Source organism: Carlito syrichta, unplaced genomic scaffold (assembly GCF_000164805.1).
Source record: "Carlito syrichta isolate Samal-C Ts95f unplaced genomic scaffold, Tarsius_syrichta-2.0.1 Scaffold111835, whole genome shotgun sequence".
In the NCBI taxonomy this organism is placed as follows: Eukaryota; Metazoa; Chordata; class Mammalia; order Primates; family Tarsiidae; genus Carlito; species Carlito syrichta.
Window position 1 is genome coordinate 16,687 of NW_007055931.1, and position 27,313 is coordinate 43,999.

Sequence of the window (27,313 nt, forward strand, 5' to 3'; positions counted from 1 at the left end):
TAGACACTTAGTTTTCCCTCAAGAGGTTCATATTGAGTATACAAACAAAACAGAAGCAAGTACAAGGGGCCCAGAAGAGAAGCATCTAACCAAGCTTGAGTATAAGTTGAGTATAAATAGCTTGAGTATAAATCATAGAAGGCTTCTTTTAGGGAGTGATATTGAAAGTCTTAAAGGATTAATAAAGGTTTTCAGGGGAGATAAAGTAAAGAAAGACATTACAAGTCAAGATGTATCAAAATAAGGACTGGGAGGAAAGAAACAAAAATTTGCTGGGCTTATGGGGTGTGATGTTTGGGAGAGAGCTGTAGGATATAGTCAGAGGAATTTGGACAGAGGTCAGATCATGAACATATTTTTTTTTTTTTTTTTTTTTGAGCTGAAGTCTCACTCTGTCGCCCAGACTGGAGTGCAGTGGCCGCTCCCGGTCACCGCAGCCTCGCCTGCTGGGCTCCAGCGATCCTTCCGCCTCAGCCTTCCAAGTAGCCGGAATTACAGGTACGTGCTACCACGCCCGGCTGATCTTTTGATTTATTGTAGAGATGAGGTCTCGCTGCCCAGGCGGGTCTTGAACCCACGGGCTCAGGGAATCCACTCACCTCAGCCTCCCAAAGGTGCGGGATTACAGGCTGAGCCACCAAGCCCGGCCATGAACATATTAATTTCACCTTATGAATGATGAAGAATGGCTAAAAAATTCATTCATTTGATATCCAATACTAAGTATATGATTATTATAGCCAGCCTTATCGCAAATACTCTAGGAAGCTAAGAACTTCTCTACTAAATCCATTTTACAGATGATGAAACAGATACAGAGAGAGTAAAGTACTTCCAATGTCACACAGCTACTACATTTTGGAACCAGAATTTGCACCCAGACTTGTCTGACCAAGAGTCTGAACTCTTAACCACTGTACTATACTATCTCTGCATTTGTTGGAAAACTACTATTAATTAGGTTTATAAATTCATATAAATAATACAAAAAAATTTTTCCTGAAACATGTAAAGTTTAATAGAGACAGAGGTGGATACATTAAAAATAAGTGTGAATACAGTATCCAGGGGGTACCAATGAGATTATGATCAATTCTATCTAGTGAGAGAATTCATGATAGATAATATGATTGGATTTGCTTATTTTAAAAAGAACACAATGGCAACAATGTAAAGAAAGAGCATATATTAGAGACACTGGTTCAGGGGCTATTGCAGTATTATGAGAAAGAAGAAGCAACAGCAAGAACAAATATCAGTGGTAATGGGCAAGGAAAGAATGAGGCAGTTTCTGAAAGATTTAACAGTTTGTGAAATATTTAACAGACTCCAAACTATTTTGCAGGTGGAACTGACAGAACTTGATGACCTATGGTTTGGAAGGGCATGAGGGAAAACAATTGTTTAGGATGACTATCAGGCTTCCAGCATAGGTGGTCTGCATGAATGGTAGTCACCTACTCTCTAGGACAGGGAAGAAAGAGAAAAAAAGGTTTCGGGTAAAAAGGAAGAAGAAAAGCTTGGTTTTAGACACGTTTGATTGAGGGTGCTTATGAACTAAGTAGTTGAATACATGAGTTTCACCCTCAAAATAGGAGTCCCTGCTAGAAATAACAGGCCGTCTTCTGCTCTTACTATATAACATGATTTTCAATTAAGCAAACTTTCCATTTCAAATGCTAATTACCACAAATAAGCCAATGTCACCAAAATTTATACTTTAGCCCTCATCTCTCTCCTGAGCTGCAAAACAGGTATCCAATCACTTATTTCATATCTCCTTTGGAAGCCTCACAGGAACCTCAAATTCTACATGTAAAAAAGCTGAACTTCTGATTTTATTTCCCAATCTGGTTCTCCTCCACTCCTTTCCCTCTTGGCAATGGCATCACAACCCTTTAAGTTAGTTGCTCAACTGAACCCTGGAAGTCATCCTAGACGATTTCTCATCTCCTCTCTACCCTTTTCAATCCAGCAGTAGGTCCTGGATGGTACTTCCTAAATAAGTCAAGTGTGTCCATTTTTTTCTGCTTCTACTTTTTTTTGCAGATTTCACATGAGTGAAATCATATGGTATTTCTATCTGTTCCTGGTTTATTTCACTTGACATAATGTCCCAATTTACCGTTCGTTCTTTATCATATTTAGAATGAGTTCCCAAAACATCCCAAATATTAGCATGAGGAAATTCATTTTGGAGAAAAGTCTTCACATTCTCCACAGTAAGTATATATTTTTGATCCTTCGCTTCCTTGTACATCTGTGGAAAGAGATATATTAGAATTAATTTTCTTCTTACAGCAATTAGTTTTCTTTCTTTTCCTTAGCAAGCAGATATATTTGTAAAAGAAAGAAAATTTTTTAATTTGTAAATTCTAAGCATACTAACCACATACAAATAATAAACCACATACAAATAAATAAATAAATAATTTTAACTATGCAATATTATCACCTTCTAATAAAAATGGTTTTAAAGTATTCTATAGCTTTTAAAAATATAACAAATTGTAAGTTATATTTTATTTTGATCAGACCAGATAACATGATTCTTAATAACAGTTGCTTTTCTTTAAAAAGGTAACATATTCTAAAATGATTTATTTCAGAACTACTTTATTTTCATTTCTGATTACATATAAGTCAATATTTTGTCTAGATTTTCTCTTCACCTCCACTCTTCCCCCAGTCTTAAATGTTCTAAATACACTTGTAAAACATAAACTCTCACTCCTCTAATATTTTTTTCATTTTTCTCTCTAATAACTACTTATAGACCCTCTATTATACCCTAGGTGCTGTTTTTGGGGTTGCATCAAGTGAGAAGGTATCTTTGAGTACATAATTGAGCCGAGACAGAAATATGAACACTCAGCTAGCATCAACACATTCTGGGGAAAGAGCCTTATAAGCAGAAGGAACAGCTAATAAGTATAAATACTATTAGGCAGAATTGATACATAAATTAAGAATATCACTGGATTGGTCACTCAGGTTGTTATCCCAGCACTTTGGGAGGCTGAGGCGAGTGGACTACCTGAGCCTGCGGGTTCGAGACCAGACTGAGCAACTTGGCAAGACCTCGTTTCTACAATAAACATAAAAAAAATTAAGCCAATTTCTTTGTATTCTCAATTGTGTAACTTTTATAGAATCTGTGTGCTTTTTATTTATATGTACTTTTATAATGGCAAGTAGTGTCCTTGCATTTCTGCATTTAGACCTCCTCTGAGTATTTTTTATATGGCCAGTCTAGTTCTAGTGATGACAAGTTCCCTTAGCATTTGCTTATCTGGGAGAGACTTTATTTCTCTTTCATGTATGAAGCTGAGTATGACAGATTATAAAATTCTTGGCTGACATTTTTTTTGTCTTTAACAAATCTAATATGGGCCCCCAGACTCTTTTGGCTTGTAAGGTTTGTGCTAAGCAGTCAGCTTGTAGTCTGATGGGATTTCCTCTATAGGTGATTTGACACTTCTCTCTAGCTGCTTTTAAGCTTTCTTCTTTCACATTTATCTTGGATAGTCTGATCACTCTATGCCTTGGTGATGTTTGTTTGATATACTTTTATATACTAAATTCAGTTGTTCTCTGAATTTCTTGTATCTGGATATCTACATCTCTAAGTCTGGGGAAATTTTCTTGATTTATTTCCTCGAATACGTTTTCCAAATTTCTTACTTTTTATTCTTCTCCCTCAGGACTGCCTATAATTTATAGGTTTGGTCACTTCACATAATCCCATATTTCTTGAAGCCTTTTTACATTTTTAAAAAATTCTTTTTCCTTTGTTTTTGTCTGACTGGGTCAATTCTAAAGACTGGTCTTCAAGCTCTGAAATGTATTCTTTTGTTTAATCTAGGTTATTTTTAAAGCTTTCAACTGTGTTTTTAAGTTCCTTCACTCAATTTTTCATTTCTAGAACTTCTGTTTGGTTTTTCCCTTTAATCTATCTTGCCTTTCATTTTCTAAATTGTTTTCCTGGTTTATTTGTGTTAATTTTCAACTTTCTCTTGGATGTCACTGAGCTTCTGTACAATCCATAGTCCAGCTATAAGAGTATCTAAAGCAGAAACCTCGGATATCAGGCCACACTCTTCCTGGTCTGGTCTCACAAAGAGAGAGGTGCTCACTAATTCCTGATCAAATTCCCAAGTGCCCATGCCATAAGAGATAAGACAGACAGGTGGAACCTCAACAAACTGAAAAACTTTTGCAAAGCAAAAGAAACCAGCAAGAGAGTGGGGAGACAGCCCACAGAATGGGAAAAAAAATATTTGACAACTGTATCTTACAACAAAGGCCTAACATCAGGACCTACAAGGAACTCAAGCATGCTGAAAGGTAAAAAACAAATAGCCCCATTAAAAAGTGGGTAAAAGACATGAATACACACTCTTCAAAAGAAAACATACGGGCAGCCAACAGACACATGAAAACATGCTCAGTCTAACTAACTATCAGAGAAATGAAAATCAAAACCACATTCAGATACCACCTTAACCCCAGTAAGAATGGCCATCATTAATAAAATAAACAACAACAGATGCTGGTGAGGATGTGGAGAAAATGGAATGCTTCTACACTGCTGGTGGGAATGCAAACTAGTACAACCTCTTTGGAAAGTATCGTTGGTGATTTCTAAAAGAACTAGACATTGACCTTCCATATGACCCAGCAATCCCCCTACTGAAAATATACCCGGAACTCAAATCATTCTACAAAAAAATTACCTGCACACATATGTTTATTGCAGCAGTATTCACAATAGCAAAATATGGACCAACCATGCTGCCAATCGAAACTGGACTGGATTAAAAAAAAAAGTGATACATGTAAACAATGGAATATTATGCAGCCATAAAGAAGGACAAACAAATGGACTTAGCAACTTGGATGGATTTAGAGTCTATCATACTCAGTGATCTAGCACAGAAACAAAGAACAGAGTATCATATGTTCTCTCTCATAAACGAAGTCTGAACATTCACCATAATACTATAAGAAAGGGATTGGCAGAAGCAGGATCCTGTCAGGGTGGGGAGGGAGGGTAGAAGGTTACAACATCAATAAGGGTACCTGATCTCAAACCAGGACCAAAGGGAGGTCCAAACTTTTCCTGTGCAATGACCACTTGTATACCTAATCCTGAATTGTACCCCACATCTTTAAAATTAAAAAATAGAAAAAAAGGATTGTAGAATTTCTTATAGAACTTATGAATATAAGTAAACTATATAAGTAAATATTCAAGTAAAGTAAATAAGTAAATATAAACAAATATAAGTAAACAAGCAGCCTGAATATTTTGAATATCTTCTTGTTCTTCTAGTGATTGCTAATTGCTTAATCTATCATAAATGGGCTCCTTACTATGGGGTTCAAGATAGTATTGTATTTATTTTCTTTCTCTTGACCTGCTCTATCAAATTACTCATTTCCTAATGCATCCTTCCCAGTATCTTTCCTTCAATCCATCAATCCATACTCTTTTTGTTTTGGTTTGGCTTTTTGGTCACTTTTAATAAATAATTTTTCTTCTCTTGCCTTAGAAAAAAAAAAAGAGAGGTGCTCAGCTCCCATGCTACCACACTAACCCATGTTATATTCTTCTCTGTGTTCTGACAGTTGGGGCTATTCCCAACTCGAAATCAGGCCATACATCTCATCTTCATATACCTGGGTGGTGTGCTCAAGTCCTGAAGAACTGGGATCAGGCCAGCAGATTTGTCCTCTGACCCCTCAGGATCAAGCACTGAGGGTGATGAGTGAACGAACTGCTCCCATACTGCCAGTAAGACACTCAGGTGGGACAAAGAGGCTATGCTGTGGGCCTTCCACTGCAGGGATGGCCAAGCACACAGTCTTGGAAGAGATCAGCAGATGTAGGGGTGCATATTTTAGATGCACTTTAGTCTTGCGGCAATGGCAGTGGATCCTGTCTTGGGTGCCTGAGCATACCCCAGCTCTGCTCTAGGAGCTGCCGGTGTATGGGGTAGGATGCAGAGCCTTGGTTGGTAGATGCTCAGAGACCTGTTTTCCTGCAGCTAGCTTCCCAGCATGATGAAGCCTTTGGGCTCCACGTGGGTTTAAGCAGTGCCTCTGTGTGTTCTCTTGGCAGCTTCCTGTGTAAAAGATGTATGGGAGTTGTGGCAACTCCTGCAGCTAGGATCCCAGAGGTCTGCTCCTAAAAGTGGAACTCCAGGGTTCCTTCATTTATCCCTTTCTTGTGTCTGGTCCGTGTCCTGGTGCCTAGTGACACTAAGCAGGCAGTCCCACTTCCTCCTCTTCAATTATAGTGTCTTTTGTCACCTCTCTACTAAATTACAGTGTTTTCCCTCAAAAGATCCACTCACAATGTCAAGGTTTATTCAGTACTTTGGAGTTCCTCTACATCGAAGAGCTGCATCTGCTGCATCTAGCAAGCCATCTTTATATCTGCCTTCTAATGGCTTTCTATGACTCAACATTTTCTCTACAAAAGTCATCTTTTCCTCCTCATTTATCTGTAAGGATTTTTTATTTGATTTTGTCATTCTAAATGGAGTTGCTATAGAAAGTATATTTTCAATCTTTGGAATACATGTTCTCATCAGGATAAAGATCACTGCCAGTATATTTTTATACTTTATCTAAACACTTGAAACAGGGCATGGTATGTAGTAGGCACTCAATAAAACTGATGAATAAAGTAAGTAATACATATTTGCTATTACAACAGGTAAAAGCAGCTGATTTTTGTATACTATCTCAAACTCAGTTACTTACTAAACTACTTTATCAAACCTAAAAATCAATGTATTATTTCGGGTCTCCTGTGTTGACAACCCTAGAATAATCATTTGTTTCTATTTAGTATTATAAATTATTATTTCTTTTTCTTATTGCACTGACTGGAACTTGAGGACAAAACTTGAAATTTTGATAATGGGTACCTTATCTTTTTCCAAGTGTAAAAACAATGATTTTAGTATTTTACCACTAAGATGTCCTATTTATTATTTATTTAATTAAATAAATTATCTTATATATTAGTTTGCTAAATTTTTGTTTCTCTATGAGTTTTTACAATCATGAAAAAGCTTTGGGCCGGGCTTGGTGGCTTAGCCTGTAATCCCAGCGCTTTGGGAGGCCGAGGTGAGTGGATTGCCTGAGTCCACAGGTTCGAGACCCACCTGGTCAACTTGGCAAGACCTCATATCTACAATAAATAAAAAAATTAGCCAGGCGCGGTAGCGCACACCTGTAGTTCCAGCTACTTGGAAGACTGAGGTGGAAAGATCGCCGGAGGTCAGCAGGCTGAGGCTGCGGTGGCCGGGAGCGGCCACTGCACTCCAGCCTGGGTGACAGAGTGAGACTCCAACTCAAAAAAAAAAAGCTTTGAACTTTTTCAAATGTTCTACGCACCTTCTTAGATGATAATATAATTAACATGAAGTATTATATTTATAGATTCTTCAAATTTTTAAATACCTTTTCATTCGTTAGATAATCTCACCTTAGTTATCTTTTATATACCTGCTAGATTTACTTTGATAATGTTTTGCTTATGACTTTGGCATCTATATTCCTAATAGGCAATAGCCTATACTTTTTCCTTTTTTGTTTTTGTTAGGCTTTGACATCAGGTTATACAAAGTTCATAGAGTGATTTAGGAAATGTTTCATCTTTTTCTATTCCCTAAAATATATTTTAAAGACTGAAATTATTATTTCTTCGAACATTCAAATATTTGATAGAATTTGCTGTCAAAGGTTTTAAAACATGGTCTCCAAACTCTTCAAGACTCCTTCCATTAAAAGGAAGGTATATGAATTTGGATCTGCTACTATTTGAACAAAAGAATACAACTGAACACACTGACAATAATGATGTGCCAGTTTCTAAGCCTAGGCCTTAAGAAGGTAGCTTCTACCTCCTATTACTGGGATGCTCATTTGGAATCCAACCTCCATGATGGTTTGTTAGTTTTGTCTTTTCAGAGTATCAAATTATATATTCTTGAGCCTCTCATTTATATTTCTGTTTCTTAGTTCATTAATATCTATTCTTATTTTATTACTTTTTTATACCTCCCTTAAAAAAGAATTATTCATTTTTGAATGGCTAATCAGTATGTTTAAGCCTTTCTTTACTAACTAAAAGACTTACATTTTCCTCTTTTGTTTGATTGCAAAATCACTTCATTCTCTGCTGGATTTTATATTTGCCTTGTAAATTCAGTTTGCTAACTGTTCAAATCTTACACATCTTTACTCACTTTTTTATCTGCTTCACCTTGAGAGAGAAATGGTGAACTAATCTACTATAGTAGTGGATCTTCCCATTTCTCCCCCTATCGAATTCTGTATTGTGTATTTTAAGGCTACTTGGTTAGCAACATATAACTTTAGTACTTTTTCCTAAAGTTTATTTCCCATAATATTTTATAGTTAATGTAGGTTTCATTTGTTAAATATTTGTCTTGTTCATAATTTTCTATTTTTTTAATATTCTTTCTTCCAAGTATGTTTAAGTTCAGTTCACTTGCACTTAGTATGATGGTAGATGTGATTGGATTAACTTTTGCTATTTGCGTCTCATATTTCAGTAATTTTCATATACTTTTATTATTATTTTGGTCTATATTATAGTTATCATTTCTCTTGATAGTATTTTTCCAAATTATTTGATTTGGATAAAGTAATTTGCTAATTGAAAGCAGTGAAACAGTTTTAAAGAGATTTTTATGATACATGTATTTTCCTCAAAAACTGTATTTTGTTCAAATTATTTTAAATTAGTGAGGTAAAGTCATCTAAAAGAAAAAATATACTCCCAACAAAATGCTGGCTCAATAATGTGATTTTCTATGGGATTTTGAGATACAAAAATTTGGAGGTCATAAGCATATTCTAAATAACTATCCACTTTCTTACTACAGATCCCAGAAGATTTTAATAGGCTTTCTCTAATTTTTCCCTCCTCATTAATTTCTCTACTTCTTATTCTAATTGTTTAGCACAACTTACAGGCTATGCCACATATTTAACATTTTTATGCTGCTTTATATTAAACCCTATGATTTCAAGTGTAATTTACCAAATTACTTTGAATTATAATGTTCCAAGACATTATATTGTGCTGAACACTGTAGATTATGCCATCATATGCAAATTAACATCTGATACAAACTGCTTACAGAATAGAGATTCAATACTGATAATTGAGATAACTTAGGTAAAGATAATTTCTGAACACTTTCAGATTTCTAAGTTTTGAATATCATACTGATCCTTTTACAATAAAGTGGTTGAATCTTAATGAAATATGTAAGTTAATTTGCCTAAGTCCTTTATAAACTCTTAACACCATTAAGTAAAAATAATAAACTGAGATATAATGTTGACACATACTCCATGACACTATTTTATAGAGCAAACTGTACCCTCCAAATCACTAACACGTAGTTTCTATATCCTAGTTCAGTGAATTAATGAGGTATTCAGTGATTTTCCTCGGAGCTATAGAAATAGGGTAAGAAATTCACACTGTTTTGGAAATTTATTTCTCAGTTTGAAGAACAGTCATTCCTTGTTACAATACTGACAAACTAAAGCCCAATGAATATTAAATATTAAAATAAATAGAAGTTTTTTTAAGTTATAACTTGACTTTTCTTAGTAATAACAATATAGCTCTTTAATACATTTACTTTTCCACAGTGAGCTACAACCAAATTTGAAAATCTGAATTATGAAATAATCTTACTGTCTCTTGTTCTTCTTTAATCAGGTTCTTACCAATTTCTGACAACTCTTACAGAATCTCTTTGTCAGACTCAGTTATTAATCTTACCTCTCTCACACATAATTTACAGTCAGTAAGTGATTTCCTCCTTTGAAATTTTCTAAGCATTTATATAGTTTGTCACTTAGAATATTTAATTTTGCAATGATATTTTAATCATGCTTTTATTCAAAATGTAGTTCGATGATCTTCCCTGAAAATCATTTTCTATTAATATGTTTTCCTTTAATTTTATACATGTACTTTAAATTCCTACCTTGGTTGGGTAAACCTAAGTAAATTCATATATTTTAGCAGAGCCTCAGTTGCCTAATTTATAAAGTGAGGACAATATTATGTACTTCAGTAGGGAGTTGAAAAATCAAATTCATCAGCTCTATTAATCTCCATGATGGTTTTTACAAACCTTGAAATGTTACAATAAATAATTATTATAGTGATGCAAAAAATTATACATTCTGAAGAAATATTTAGTGAATAAACTCACCTCTAGTATATAAATAAATGCTTCTGATACACTAAGTTCTTCTGCAATATAATTGAAAGCTCGCCAAAGAGCAACTCCAAAATCATTTGTTCCATCAACTTCATCATCTGTATTAAGAATGAACACAAAACCAATTCTAGGAAGGAGAAGATGAAGAAAGAATGTCAGAACTACTTCTTGAAGCACAATAAATCACTATTTTATAATATTATTAGATGGCAACTTCTAGATGAAGAAAATGTATAAGTAGACAGGGAAAAGAAGAAATTTATTAGAAAAGAAGAATTTTATTACTTGAGAAGTTTCATTTCAATGTCTGTTTACCAAAATCCATCCACATAGCTACTAGATTCCTGCAAAATATCAAACTCTCTTTTTGGTGATGACATTATCAAATGAAAAGGGTTTTTTGGACAAAATGGGTAAATGTACTCTCAATTCAATCACAGGGAGATAAATTTCTATAAATTTCCACAGTCATCAGATCATTCTCTCAGGAAAGTGAGAGGATAAGATTATCAGGTAGATTTGATTAACAGAGTCTATTATAAAAGTATATAATACTTCACAACATACAGCTATGTTATGTCATGTACTTCAGTTAACTATTGCTTTGAATCTCACATTAATACTCTGTGTAACACAATACAAACATCAGTGGATTGCCTTTAGTTGACAGTTTAATGCTATAAAATGACAATTACCTAAGAGGAATTTCATGCAAATAGAGAAGTCCAGCAAGTCTTATCAAATCTGAGCTATATTCTTGAGTAGGATCAATAAACAGAACCTAAAAAAAAGATAGTACATAATCACTATTTTAACACTTTAGAATTTTCACAAAATTCAAGGTTAGTCTAGTTTTTGTAGCTAAAAGTACGAAATTCAAGGTATCGTTTTTTTTTTTGAGTTGGGATCTCCATGTGTCACCCAGGCTAGAGTGTAATGGCATAAACATGGCTCACTGCAGCCCCGAACTCCTGGGCTCAAGCGATTCTTCTGCCTCAGCCTCCCAAGTAGCTTAGATTACAGGCGTACACCACCATGCTTAGCTAATTTTTAAAATTTTTTTTGTAGAGACAAGGTCTTGCTATGTTGCCCAGGCTGATCTTTAACTCCTGGGCTCTAGCAATCCTCTTGTCTCAGTCTCTCAAAGTGCTGGGATTACAAGTGTGAGCCACCACACCTAGATCCAAGGTATAACTACATAACATTAATAAGTGTCCCTGATCTCAAACCAGTCAAAGTGAGGACCAAAGGTAGGCCCAAACTTTACCTGTACGATGACCATTTGTATACCTAATCCTGAACTGCATCCCACATCTTTAAAATAAAATTTTGAAAAAGTAAAGAAAAAAAAAAGAAAATTCTAACAATTCTAAAGAACTTTGAGGAATGCATACATAAAAGAATTTCATAATTTATGAAGGATTTCTAAAAGTTACTCATCCAAATATAATTATACATAAAACTTAATATCAGATTTTTCATTGTCTTTTTGGAAGTGTAGTTTTTTGTTTTGTTTTTTTTTACATGAAGTGAAATACCTTATTCTAAATGTTCATTGTATTTTCTGTGATAATTTTTTTCAAAGGGAAATAGAAATTAAATTATGACAAAAAAATAGCATTAACATAATTGTTTGAAAATTATTGCAGAAAATAAGATATTCACTTACTATGTAGGGGAAAAAAGCCCTAGGTATTTTCTGCACATTTCAAAGTTCCAGAAAGGTTGGCTGACTATTAATATTGCAATAATAAACATATGCATAGATGATAAAGTGGTATTTTTGCATTTTTCCCTGAAATGTACTGTTTTTAATCATTGGTTCTTTATAATATAGAATGAAGATAAGCTCTACCATAAATTCCTTTAAGAAAATGTAAAAGTAACACTAATATTGGTATTATAAAATGACACGAGGGCTGAGTAATAAGAGGAAGGTTATATGACACTGCTAGGTTTTGGTACCCAGTCAGGAATCCTACCTCAGCTTGTTCACCGGGCAAACTTGTTTCATCCTTACTTCCCTACAACTCAGATGTCTAGTCACTGACAGAAGAGTAATCCAAAAATAATATTGATGTCTCAAAAAAAAAAAAAAAAAAAAATTCAAGGCCAGGCGCAGTGGCTCACACTTATAATCCGAGAACTTTGGGAGGCCAAGGTGAGAGGAATGCCTGAGACCACAGGTTCAAGACTAGCCAAGGCAACTTGGCAAGACCCCATCTCCACAATAAATCAAGAAAAATTAGCCAGGCGTGATGGCGCATGCCTGTAGTTCCAGCTACTTAGAAGGCTGAGGTGGAAGAATTGCCTGAGCACAGCAGGTCAAGGTTGCGGTGGCCGTGAGTGTGCCACTGCCCTCCAGGCTGGGTAATAGAGTGAGACTCTTACTCAAAAAGAAAAAAAAAAGGAATGCTAATATCTTTATAATATTAACAATATTATAAAATTATAATATATAAAAGATATAATATTAAATATTATAAAATTAAAATATAAAACTCACCAAATTATGAAAATTACGCCTTATGGAAGGTACACTTCCAGAGAATGCTGGTTTCAGAAATTCCTTGCAACTTGTAGGCCATGTAACATACAAACTATCATTTTCCAAGTCATTAATCCACTAGAAAAGAATTCAGAAATCTGTGAAAACTATATTAAGATTACACTTAAATCATTTTCAAAGCCAGATTTTTACTATATGAAATGACAAGTGAAAATATACACAACATTTTCTTTATTTCTGATTAAACACAGAAACCAGTTGAATATTCTCTAAATTAAGGAATATATTATGTGCAACAATTTTATACTTATATAGCCTTTTACATTGAGCCTTTCCTCAAAAACAGTTCCTTTCATTCATGTGCTTTTCATGTCGTAACATAAAATTGTATAAAAATTATTCTCCATAAGCCACTTAAGAGAGATGAGTGTTTTTCTTAATTATCAGCATAAATGAGGCCCTCCACCTCTCCTACAATTTAAAGGTGGACATAAGGAAAGTAAAATGGCTTATAAAAGTTAAATTATAAAATCAACACCGTGGACATCAAGTTTTCATCAGTTGGAAAGAAAATAAACCACCATTTAGAGGTAGTCAGCAACCAGCAAGAAGAGAGGAGTTATAATCTTTGAAAGCAGGAGCCATAAAAGGCAAGCTCCAAATTCATCTCATCTTCTTCCCTGGAGGTAGTTCCCAAATTGTAGCTTGGAGTCATACCAAGATGGAAAGCAAAAGTTAAAATCAGGGTTGCCAAATTACTGAGATATGAGGGCAGGATGGAGGTGGGGGTGGGGGTTTCAGGAGAGAAAGAAATTACAGGAAAGAAACCAGAAAAAAATTCCAGAAAAAATCCTCTCAAGTCATTTGCTGACTCCTAACCTGCACATACACACGACAATTGGACCAAAAAAAGTCAGGAGGAAAGAGAAACTGAGAGGTTGAAGACACAACAAACAATAACATGGTACTGTGAAGAAAGAGACCAGAGTTCAAGGTGCAGTTCAAGTACTAAATCCTGCAGACTTTTATTTGAGACCCAGCAGGGCCAGAGGAGCCAGATCCTCCTTCTATTTTATAATGCACAAAATAGAAAAGCCCTCACAAAGCCTAAAAACAAGCCCCCACAGAGCAAGTGAACATCCTGCACTTGGGCTGCCAGAACAAATATTAGCACTCTTTGCTTCTACAGCTTGTCATCAATTTCTGACTCTTATAAAAACTATCATGTAAAAAGAAAAGGACCAAATACTGAAATCCAAGAGAAAAAAAGATATTAAAAAGAGCCCCAAACATGACTTAAGCAAGGACTTTAAAATAACTATGATCAATATATTTTTTAAAAGAATGAAAATATATGAAAAGATGAAAAATTTTATGAGAATTAAAATCTATTAAAAAATCAGAGATATTTAAGTTAAAAATATAGTATTTTAAATGAAGAACTATAGGAATGTAAGGAGTGGGTTTAACTGCAGACTAAATACAGAAGAAGAGATAAGGATTAGTAAACTGGATGACAGATCCATAGAACATACAGTAACTAAAGTACACAAGAAAAAAAAAAAAAAAAAACAACTTACAAACCAAAACAAAGTATTAGAGGGATGAAGAACACAGGAAAAAGGCCTAGCATATTCATAGCTGAAAGACCAAGAGAAAAGAGAAAGAATGGGACCAAACAATATTTGAAAAAATTAGGAGGGTTCTAAAATAATCTAGATATAAGTTTATTTGGGGATGAACTAAGTCAGAGGCATTGGTTTTATAGAAAAGTTGACAGGATTAAAAGACACACACAGAGGGATGAGTAAGAAGAATCTAGGGTAATTCACAGGTTTCAGAAAGACTATTTTGAATGCTGACACAGGGACTCCAAAAGAAGTAAGCCTTTCTTGGGAAAGGAAGGAAAAGTGAAGCGGGAATAACTCAGTTTTAGATATATATAATATGTCTATAAGACATTTCGAGTATGGATCACAATGTACATTTGCAATAATTTATATTCTAGTGGTATACAAATATAATGAGGATCTGGGATTAACCTATTTCCACTATAATTTGTCCTATTAGTCAAGAGGTAGATAGGAGAATTTTGACCTCGCTGGAAAAAGTCAGTCATAATTTATCTTGTTCATATTTTTGAGGTAATTCTTGCTGAGATGTGAAGGAAACTAGAACAGTTCCATAGACCTTCGCAATATTTTAGGAATCCCTTGTGAACTGGAAATCTCCCTAGAATCAGCCAGTAGCATCTATATTAATTAACAGTACCTCAGTCAGATATGGCGGTTCACACCTGTAATCCCAGCACTTTGGAAGGCTGAGGCGAGAGGACTGCCCGAGCCCAGGGGTTTGAGACCAGCCTGGGCAACTTGGGAAGACCTCATCTCCACAAAAAGTCAAAAAATTGGCCAGTGTGGTGGTGAGTCCTATAGTTCCAGTTATGTGGAAGGCTGAGGCAGAAGGGTCGCCTGAGCCCAGCAGGTCGAGGCTGTGGTAGCCAGGAGCATGCCACTGCATTCCAGCCTGGGCAACAGAGTGAGACTTCAACTAAAAACAAACAAACAAAAAACCAACAAAAAAACCAAAACAGTTCCCCTATAGGAATTAGAAGCTAAAGGGAGAGAAGGCATCAAGTTTAAGAATTTCTTATCTTCCCTGTGGTCAGTTATATTTCTCATTTTAAGAAACTGGCTTTATGCTTTATGTATTAGTCCCCTTTGAGTTTGATTAATGCTAGGACGTAGTGATCCACACTTTGGTGTAGATAAAAATAAAACGGGTATTTATTCAAAATGCACACTCTTTGGCCCTAGTTCAGATCTATTAAATCAGAATAGGAGAACAGGCTGTGGGAATTTTCATCTGCCCTAGGTGATTCATAGAACAAAAACTAAAGTTAGAAAACTATAGCAATGACCTAATTTATAGAATGGGTGTTAGAAAAACTAATCGAGATGATATCCTGATCTACTGTGAAAAAGTATTAAGGCAACTCTGGAAATCACTTTGTATAGGCCTAGAGGAACTGAATTGTTCAAAATCTGCATGCAGAACTGGCACTGATATTCCAATGATTTACTTCCCTTAGTTGTGTTGGTCATAACCTTGGCTGTTGAGTTACCAAGACATTGAATAAAAGGAAGAGAAGTACCATTTATAAACCGGAATATAAGATAATCTCCTCAATGTCCAAGGAGCTATATAGATCAAGAACAAATGAACACAAAATAAGTTATGGTGTTGGAAGATGACTATTTCTGGAAGAAGCAAGGAACTTACAATATTTATATTCACATCTTCTGGGTTTTCTTTAGAGAGTGACATCAGCTAAAATGGCTGAGTAAGGAATCCATCCTTCTATAAAAGCAAGGAAAAACTGTCAAAACCCGTAGGATCAACTTCTTCAGAATTATACAAACCAGAAACTTATAGCAACACTGGAAGTGCCTATTCATGAAAAATTGCTGACTCTTGGCTTAAAAAAAAAGTCTTAAAAAGTGGTGTTATAAATTACTCCACTCCCATCCCCTGCTCTCAAGCTCATCAGCAGCCTTGAAAAATAACAGCTTGCATTCTCAATACTAGCACTGGAGGGAGAGGAATGGACCTCATTCTGAAAGTATTGCAATGATTGGTTTTGAACTATATGGTGACTCCCTAGAAAATTTGCTCAAAAGGTTTATCTTTATCTTACCTATCTCACAACTTGCCCAGTGTTAAATCTGCTACTCTAATTCATAGAAAACATTTACAGGCAAAATGTTTTAGTCACTACTGTCTGAAATAACAGAAAACAGTTGGGACAAACAACAGAATCACCAAAAAACTAGCGAGGAAAGACTGGGGAATAAGATGCTTTGGGAACTTTGAGAAGTTCTAACACATTCTTTGGAATCTAGAAGACCATATACCCAGGGAGTTGCACATTCTCAGCAAAGATGTGATAAGGCCGTAAGCTCTCATGCTGACTAACCTTGAAGTGCTGTACAAGCAAAAAGCATAGGCAAAAGAAGAGATGTAAACTGCCTGGTTGAGTACTAAATGTGTTCCCTCCTTCTCCCCAAACCTGCCACACACACAAAGCCTCTCTACAAAGGCTGGGAGTTTTTTGTTTTTGGTTCTAGGCATTTAAGTTAATCTCTATCCAATATTTTGCAGACCATGAAGCTAACATAATAGAAACTGCAGTTGTAGCACATGACAAAGGTACAGACTATACAAAATTAATTCAGAAAAGTCACAAAACAAAGAAAAAAGACAATCAACGGCAACAAAAAACTCAGTGGAGGGTCAAGAATTTGACTGCCACAAGTGCCACACTATAATATCCAAAATGTACAGTTTTTATTAAATAATTAAGAGGAATGTAGATGAAGATGATAATATACAGGGGAAAAATCAATAGACATTCCCTGAGGAGGCATAGATACTAGACTTAAAGGAGTTAATTTTAGCTATTTTTAAGTATGTTCAAAGAGCTAAAGGAAACGATGTCTAAATAATTTTTAAAAAGCATAAAAACAAATAGAGAATATCAACAAACATAAAAAGAACCAAATCAGAATTCTGGATTTCAAAAGTATAATAATTGGGAAAAAAATTAACAAAAGGGGCTCAACAGCATATTGGGACAGACAAAAGGATTTATGAACTCTTCAGGTAGGTTAGGGAGATAATCCAGTCTGAGAAAATGAAGATACAGGTGCAGATGAGTCTAACCTCACAAAAGGGAAGCAGGTCTTGTCTTGATCGAAAGCAGAACAAGAGGGTAAAGATTTGGTAACCCTTTGTAAAGGGCAATCAGAGCTCCCATTCTCAATGGAGCTAGAAATCACAAAAAGCCTTCAAGTAATGCTGCTTTTCCTGATTAAAAGCAAATGCACCTGGATAGATAAACTGACACCCTGAAGTATAGTGCAACTAAACATATGGTCTATAGGATATTAATAGCCTCTGAAATAAGTACAGAAATTGAGATGAAGTGATCAGCAACTTGTGATACATTTTTTTTTTTTTTTGAGTTGGAGTCTCTCACTCTGTCATCCAGGCTGGAGTACAGTGGCACGTTCATGGCCACTGCAGCCTTGACCTGCTGGGCTCAGGTGATTCTTCCACCTCAGCCTTCCAAGTAGCTGGAAATACAGGTACGTGCCACTACACATATTTTTTGATTTATTGTAGACATGAGGTCTCGCCAAGTTGCCCAGGCTAGTCTCGAACCCATGGGCTCAGGCAATCCCTTCACTTTGGCCTCCCAAAGTGCTGGGATTATAGGTGTGAGCCACTGTGCCTCACCAACTTGTAGTAATTTGACATTGCCATGACATCTGAGCATGTGATCTCATCTCACTGAATACAGTATAAGCCAATTTGGGGTGGGCAGAACTCTAAACTGACTTATACTACACATAGTACAAGATACATATTAGTCAGAGAAGTAGGATAACATATGGTTGGCAACATATTAGGGGGAAAAAGCTGTCCTTTCATGATGGACAGTTTGAGAAATAATGCTGGAGTGTTTGGTGAGGGCTATTTTTGACAAACCACAGGACAAAAAAAGAAGAAAAAACAATGATACGCTATGTGGTAGCCTTAAATATGAGAGCGCTTGTATATGTTTGCCTATTCCAAAGAAGTCACCTGGAAGTCCAGCAGGAAGAGACACTGGTTTATTAAAACTTATGAGAGAGCACAGATGGTGGCAGGTTGGTGCAGAATCCATGCCTCAGGACAGTATAGCAAGCAGTTTTATAATCAAAGCAAGCAAGTTAATCAAATTCCTACATGATGTTTACGAGCATTGATTAAGAGTGGCAACTACATTGCCTTTAGGTTTGCTCGGTCACTTGTATCCCATGACTCATTACTGGGAATATGCATATCCATCAGAGACCAGCCTTGGCCAGAGGCCACTCCTGGAGGAAGAAGGGAAGAAAGAAGCCAGGCATAGGGGAAAATAGTCTATATCTGGACAATACCTCAAAAGGTTCCTGGCTGCACCGGTGTAAGATGAAAGTATCATCCCTGGTCACACCGTTAAGATTTTGGTAAAACCATACAGTCACCTCCAGTATCCATGGGAGATTGGTTCCAGGACTCCTTGAGGATATCAAAATCCAAGGATACTTAAGTCCCTTATATAAAATTGCCCAGTATTTGTATATAACCTAGTCACATCCTTCCAAATACTTTAAATAATCTCTAGGCTACATAATACTTAATTCAATGTAAATGCTAAGTAAACAGTTGTTATATTGTATTGTTTTTAAATCTGTATTATTATTTTCTTCTTTAGAATATTTTCAATCTGCAGTTGCTTGAATCCAGGGATGTGGAACCCATGGATATGGAAGGCTGACTGCAGTCTTCATCTATGGATCTTATTGGAACCTTTTTACCAAGTGACAAGAAAAAAGTGAGTTGTGGAGTTTTTTTCCCTCCATGAAGATAAATGAATATCACAGATTATGAAATTGGGAGGCTGACATGTTTTAATTCACATAAAAGTTTTATTACTGACACCAAGCCTACTCTATATAGATAAAACATGCTAAATTCTCATGTTCATGTAGAAACAAAACCTCTGGAGAGTGTCTTTAATTTAGCAGTAAATGTAAGGGTGAATAGCTAAATGTAATGCAACTATATAAAAGCTATAATAAAAATATGCTTGGGCAATCCCTGAGCCCGCGGGTTCGAGACCCACCTGGGCAGTAAGACCTCATCTCTACAATAAATAAAAAAATCAGCCAGGCGTGGTAGCGCATGCCTGTAATTCTGGCTACTCGGAAGGCTGAGGTGGAAGGATCGCCGGAGCCCAGCAGGCGAGGCTGCGGTGGCTGGGAGCGGCCACTGCACTCCAGTCTGGGCGACCAAGTGAGACTCCAACTCAAAAAAAAAAAAAAAAGCTATAGTCCAAATGTTTTGCCTTTTATAAGGTGACTCTTTATTGAATGAAAAAATGGGCAAAAAAAGTATACACATTTTAAGAAAAGAAAAACCTATTAAAATTGTAATACTTAATATATACCAATAACAAAATATGAATACAAGTTACATCTGACTTTTTCAATTACAAGAGGTACTCAAAGTGGTTGCCATCAATGTCCAGACACTTCTGATTATAGCAAACTGATCACTGCAGTACTTGTTGATACGCGAGGCCTCCTGGATCTCCCCTTGTGCACAACACACACAGTACCATGCATCTCAAACTTATCATGAATGCGTGCAATCGGTAGGCAAGTTAGGGGTTCTTTTGCATACTTATGCCTCCATTGTCATTGTACTTACACAACATTCAAGAATAGCAAATATCACTTCAAAATGGTCTTGCACTCCTCCAATTACAATGGTGCTTCTGCCATTTTCTTTAACTGTGCTGCATGTCATATGGTTATGCTAGAATTCGTTTGATGAACACCATCTTTTAAGCGAATGTCATACTACACATTGCTACCATAATTAAATTCAACTTTGAAAAGTCATAGATAGATAATGTCTCTTAAAATGTGTATACATTTTTGGGCATCCCTGGTACGTACCTAAAAAATTAAGTTTTAAAGACATATTATGATTATAATTCTTAGTGCTACTTTAGTTGTATTTTCTGGCATTTTTAATTGACCTTTAAAAAGTTGACTGCTACAACAGTGTGACAATGAACACATTTTTAGGCGAAAGCCCAGCACTAACTTTACCTGTACAATGACCACTTGTATACCTAATCCTGAATTGTACCTCATATCTTCAAAATAAATTTTAAAAAAAAGTTGGCTGTGATAAAAGACGACACAGTTGCCATAAAAGTAGAAAGGAAAAAGACAGTTTCGAGTAAACCCAGAAATCTGTCTTTGTTGAGTAAATCTGAATGTCTTTGTTATCTGCATGCTATTATTTAACATTACAAAAATCTATGTGTGTTTAAAAATGTTTTAGTTTTCCTTAAGAAACATACATCAAATTTCTTTTTCTTTTCAGATAGCTGAAGGGCAAATGATGCTGACAAGAAGGACAATTTGAACCTGAATACTTTGAAGGCAATACCAGGGCACTAAGACTAAGAGTCAAAAAAGAAGAAAAGAGAATTCTAAGTCTTGTGGGAGTAAGGAAGGGAGGACTAAAACTAATTTGAATACATTACTGAATTAGATAATATGTAACAGGGCATATTAAAACTAACAGAGAAGGGGGAAACTTGTTTAAAGACATTTAACAGAGCAAGGGATGAAGTAAGGGTAGAGATTAATTAGAACTATAAACATAAATGTATGCCTTTGAAAGAAAAAAATTATTTCTTGCTCTATCAAGAGTAAAATAGTTGGTTTTTTTAAGATGTGGGTACAATTCAGGGTTAGGTATACAAATGATTGTTGTACAGGTAAAGTTTGGGCCATAAAATGGTTCTTTATTACTCTTATCTACTTGGAATATTTTACATGAAACAGTATGAAGTACAAATCTAATGCCCCCAAAACTTGGGAAACTTGGTACACAGGTAGTGCCATATTTGATGAAAAAAGAGTCAAGATGATCTGCAATACACTTTCAGAAGAGGATAGCATTCAAAGGATAAAGAGGTCAGTTTGAAGAAAGGCATACCAGTGGTCATGTGTTGATTATTTTAGAATCTAAAATAAAATAGTTACTACAGTTAAACAGAACTCACAGTGTTTGTGAAAGTCACTAAGCAGGATACTCAAAAGGAAATGTTTCAGAGACATATCAAATCTACTACAGGTTCAGCAGTCTTAAGCTGAAAAACCAAAATCCAAAACTCTTTGGGCATTCACATGATACCACAAGTGAAAAATTCCACACCTGGCACCTCTGCTTTCTGATGGCTCAATGTACATGAATTTAGTTTTGTACACAAAGTTATTAAATATTGTCTAAAATTACCTTCAGACTATGGGCATAAGGTATATATTAAACATAAGCAACTTTCATATTTAGACTCGGGCTCCATCTCCAAGATATCTTATATGCAAAATATTCTAAAACCCAAAAAAAAATCTGATCTGCAATCTGAAACACCCCTAGTCCTAAGCATTTTGAATAAGGGATACTCAACCTGCAATGTATAACAATTGTGTCTGTGCTTGATGTCTTGCAAAAAAAAAAAAAAAAAGTAGGTCGGGCTTGGGGGCTCAGCCTGTAATCCTGCGCCTTTGGGAGGCTGAGGTGAGTGGATTGCCTGAGCCCGTGGGTTCGAGACCCGTCTGGGCAGCGAGAGACCTCATCTCTACAATAAATCAAAAAATCAGCTGGGTGTGGTAGTACATGCCTGTAATTCCAGCTACTTGGAAGGCTGAGGCGGAAGGATCGCTGGAGCCCAGGAGGTCGAGGTTGCGACAGAGTGAGACTCCAACTCAAAAAAAAAAAAAAAAAAAAAAAAAGTAGAGGGCATAGAGAACAAATCATTGAATTACTTAAGAAACGTGAACTATGGTTTGTGTACTCAGTATAATACTTTTCCTTCACTGGGTAGGATAAGTTGCTACCATAATAACCGTGATGGGTGTTTGTTTTGTTTCCTGCCCTAGAGACAAGAAAATGTTTTGAAAAGTCAAAATATTGTATTCCTGCTGTATATTATGAATTATGAACTGGGGACAGAGGATTAATTATAGGACAAGATTTCAGGCAGGCCTAAGTCTGTGTCCATCAAGTTGTGGTACAGCTGTAAATCATTCTTTACAAGTTACTTATACCTGGTAAGCAGTCAGGTAGAAAGCTAGAGTTTCCAGAGAAGATGCAGTAAGTCAAAAGGGTAAAAAACAAAAATAAAAAACCTTTTGAGAGTGGGAAAGGTAAGATGTTTAAGAATCTAAATAGGATCCTTTGCTAATCAGTTGGTACTATAGGCAGCTGGGTGCAGAACTATTGCTACACATAAGGTCCTTTTCTCCAGGCGTGCAAACTGAATAAAGGTGTTCCCCCTCTGCAGGACAAATTGCAAAACAATTCGGGTATGTCCATACACAGGGTATATCCAGGAGTAATAGGCTTAGAGTTTAGCCCACACTTATTCCCTTCACCAGGTGCCCAGGGGTAGAGCAACAAAAGCTGAACAACTATATGTAGCAGCCCCAGTTAGCATTTTGGAAACTGAAAGCGAGGGAAGCATGTCCCTCTGACCGACAGAGCTACTGGGTTCCCTACATTGTACTACTGTACAGACTGTGTGTTCCATGAGTTCCCATATTAAAGGAATTTAGATCCCCTGCTAATGTCTGCTGGAGCTTATTATCAATCTTTCACCTAGTGACAACCACATATTGACTTACTAGAAAACAATTCTCCATGGGCGCTTGAGTTCCTGCACATTTTGTGAGAAGCAATGACTACCTTGGTTCCAGACTTTCTTTTCAAGGATGCTTATGTAGTGAAGAGTTCCTCTGGAGCAAAAATCAGACATGTTTATTGTGCATGGAAAATTTGGGTCCCCTAAGCTCATATAATCCCTGGATAAAATCCATCACAAAGTAATGAAAAGAATAACTATAGATACTGAAGCTACCTCTAACTAAGAAACTATAATGAACAGAGGATTAAAAAAGGTCTTGTCATACTGTATGATGATACTTTTTTGAAGTGCTTTATAATCATTATAGGCATTATTCATCATAAGTTTTATTTTGGCCAATTTATTTAAGTCATTACCATTGAGGACTAAGTGAACATGTTACATTTATACTGCAAGTTTTAGTGCTCTAATGCAATTCATATTTTGCTAAATAAGACAGATGACTTCTTTCCTTTAGCCTCATGAACTAACCTCTCCTAGCTGCCAGTTTTTCTGCAGCTTCCTCACCTCCCTCAGTCTTCACAGAATTGAAGAGTTAGGTCCTTGTTCTTGATAGGTTTTGGCTCTAGGGAATGCTATGGCTGATTTGCTCTTCTATCTAGACCACTCAAACTTTCTCCATATCAGCAATAAGAAAGTTTCACCTTTTTTTCCCCCTTAAATCAGTCGTGTGCTCACTGGAACATCACTTTTATTTTCCTTCAACAACTTTTCCAACTTCAGCACAAGAGGCCTAGCTTTCAGTCTATCTCAGCTTTCAACATGCTTCCCTCATTAAGTTTAATCATTTCTAGTTTTTGATTTAAAGTGAGAGATGTGTGTGACTCTTCCTTTCACTTGAACTTGGAGGCTGTTGTAGGGTTTAACTGGCCTAATATTGTTGGGACTCAGGAAATAGGCCCAAGGAGAGGAAAACAGATGGGGGAACTGCCAGTAGGTGAAGTCAAAATACACATGTGTATTCATTAAGTGTGTCATCTTATATGGGCACAATTCATGATGCTCCAAAATAATTACATTAGTAACATCAAAGATCACTGATCACCATAACAGATACAATAATAATGAAAAATTTTAAAGTATTTCAAGAATTACCAAGATGTGATGCAGGGACACGAAGTAAGTACACATGGTTAGAAAAATGACTCTGATAGACCTGCTCAACACAGGGTTGCCACACACTTTGAATCTGTAAAAAACACAGTAACTGTGGAGTACAATAAAGCAAAACACAATAAAATGAGGTACGCCTGTATATTGAAAGAGTAAAACAATATAAAGTAACCCTTTTGGGTTATTGCTTTTGGTTACTATGAGTACTCAAAGAAGCACGTGAAGATGCTCTATAAAATCCAAAGCATTAAAATAATGCTGACTTATTTTTACTATTATCATTTTTAACAGTAGGCTAAGGCAACTGCTCAAAGTTTAGGAAGAATTAAGATAACAAAGACTGATTTAGTTCTTTTTTTTTTTTTGAGTTGGAGTCTCACTCTGTCACCCAGATTGGAGGGCAGTGGCCGCTCCCAGTCACGCAGCCTGGACCTACTGGGCTCCGGCGATCTTTCCACCTCAGCCTTCCAAGTAGCTGGAACTACAGGCGCGCGCTACCACGCCCGGCTAATTTTTGATTTATTGTGGAGATGAGGTCTCACCAAGTTGCCCAGGCGGGTCACAAACCCGCGGGCTCCGGCAATCCACTCACCTCGGCCTCCCACAGTGCTGGGTTTACAGGCTGAGCCACTGAGCCCGGCCTAATTTAGTTCTTTTTTTTTTTATTACAAAGATGTGGGGTACAATTCAGGGTTAGATATACAAAAATTGATTATGCAGGTACCCTTGTTGATGAGGTACTGGTTGATATTAAAAGGTAGAATCATTCTCTTATTTCTCTTATTATTTCTCTTATTATTGGTCATTTGGGCCTCTAAAGCTTAAGCTGCTTTTGAGGCTTAGTCAGACTTAAATTGTGGATCATACATTCTAGATTAAGTAGATTACCTAGACAAAGCTTGCCAGGTATCTCTACAGGTTCACTGAATCATATTATCTTAGCAGTAATACTATATACAATTTCACTGAAATGTGAAGTCAGAAGTGACCTCTGACACCAGTAAGTTTAATCTCATTGCTTTCCAGTTGCAGAAACAGGCCCATGCAGGATACTTGACTTCCATATAATCAAGGTTAATGAGTTGGAACTCAGAACCTGACTCTCAGCATACTTCTTAATTTTACAAGAGTCTATAAAAGTGGTATCTCTTGTACTCTAGAAAATGTTTAAATAGATGCAGTAAAAGTAATGAATTAAGAAATAGTAAGATATCATGGCTAAGAGCATGAGATCAAGTCACTTAGCCTTTTGGTGTCTCAGTTTCCTCACGTGTAATGGGGATGCTAACACTACCTTTCTTATAAGGTTGCTGTGTGAATACAATTAGATAAAGTTAAATGTTTAACATTGTGTATTGACCAAATCAATATAACTAATATGTTAAAGCATAGCATCTAGCACTTAGAGCTCAATGAATTTAAGTCACTGCTATTAGTAAAAGGCAATCACAAAACACTACAGGAAACAAAATTAAGTGACAAAACAATCTTGATAAAGAAGAGCAAAGTTGGAGGATTCACATCTCCTAGTGAAAATAAGCCAAACACAGAAAGACAAACATACTATGATCTCATTTGCAGAATCTAAAAAAAAAAGTTTATCTCATAGAAGTAGAGAGTAAAATAGTGATTATCAGAGGCTAGAAAGAGTGAGGAGGGGTTGAGGAGGTTGGGGAGAGGTTGGTCAATGGATACAAAGTTACAGTTAAATAAGTGGATTAAGTTCTGGTGTTCTATTGTACAATTAGGTGATTATAGTCAACAATAATGTATTGTATGCTTCAAGACAGCTAGAGATGAGGATTTTGAATGTTCGCATCACAAAGAAATGACAAGTGCTTGAGGTGATAAACGTATTAATTACACTGATTTGGTCAATACACCATGTATACATGTATAAAAACATCACACTGCACCCCATAAATACGTTGTTAATTACTATATGCCGATTAAAAATAAAATAAAACTTAAGAAAATAAAAAAAGAACAACTACAAAGTTATAGTAACCTAAACAATGCAGCACTAGAATAAGGACAGATTTACAGACCAACGGAATAGAACACAGAGTCCAGAAATAAATCCTCACATATATGATCAACTGAAATCTGACAAAGGTGCCAAGAAGAGTCAATGGGGAAAGGACACTATTTTTAACAAATGGTGCTGGAAAAACTGAATATCCACATGGAAAAGAATGAAGTTGGGCCCTTCTCCACACCATATACAAAAACTTAACTCAAAACGTATCAAAGACCTATAGGTAAGAGCTACAACTATAAGACTCTTAGAAGAAAACATAGGGAAAAAAATCCCATGACATTGGATTTAGCAACTGGTGTTATCTTGCATATAACACCAAAAGCATAGGCAACAAAAACAAAAAAAATCAAACTTTATCAACATTAAAATTTTGGTGCACCAAAAAAACACTACCAACAGAATCAGAAGGCAAACTACCAAATGAGAGGAAATATTTGCAAATCACATATAAGGAATTAATAACCAGTATATAAAAAGAACCCCTACCACACAACAAAAAACTCAATTAAAAATGGGCAAAGAACTTGAATAGACATTCCTCTAAAGAAGGTATACAAATGGTCAAGAGGTATATGAAAAAGTGCTCAACATCATTTGTCAGGGAAATACAATCAAAACCACAATGAGATACCACTTCACACTCATCTAGATGGCTATTATCAAAAAAAACTCCAAACACCCAAAATCCAGAAAATAACCAACATTGGAGAGGATGTAGAGAAACGGGAATCCTTGTGAACTGATGATGGGAATGAAAAATGGTGCAACAGCTGTGAAAAACAGTTTGGCAGTTCCTCAAAAAAGAAACAAAATTACCATGTGATCCAGCAATTCAACCTCTGGGTATATACTCACAAGAACCGAAAGTAGAAACTCATATGGATACTTGTACAGTAAGTCCTCTACATATGGACCTTCAACTAAGAACTTTAATTATGCACACCTGTGCTATTTTAATGTATTATTTCACTCCAATGGGGTCAGTGGAGTCCATTAAATATACATACTATATACCAATGTCAACTTGAGAAGCTAGGATGTTACTT

General features: G+C 35.9%; 1 protein-coding gene across 1 annotated transcript in view; it reads right to left on the reverse strand.

Moving 5' to 3' along the window:
• Nucleotides 1–27,313, reverse strand: part of LOC103273263 (UDP-glucose:glycoprotein glucosyltransferase 2-like) — a gene marked incomplete at both ends in the record, with an annotated part of 74,403 nt that overhangs the window by 12,363 nt on the left and 34,727 nt on the right. The window contains 4 exons of the mRNA XM_008070694.1: nucleotides 2,126–2,260; nucleotides 10,281–10,416; nucleotides 10,985–11,070; nucleotides 12,796–12,915. Of these exons, the coding sequence (XP_008068885.1) occupies nucleotides 2,126–2,260; nucleotides 10,281–10,416; nucleotides 10,985–11,070; nucleotides 12,796–12,915 (477 nt within the window). The remainder of the gene's footprint in view (nucleotides 1–2,125; nucleotides 2,261–10,280; nucleotides 10,417–10,984; nucleotides 11,071–12,795; nucleotides 12,916–27,313) is intronic.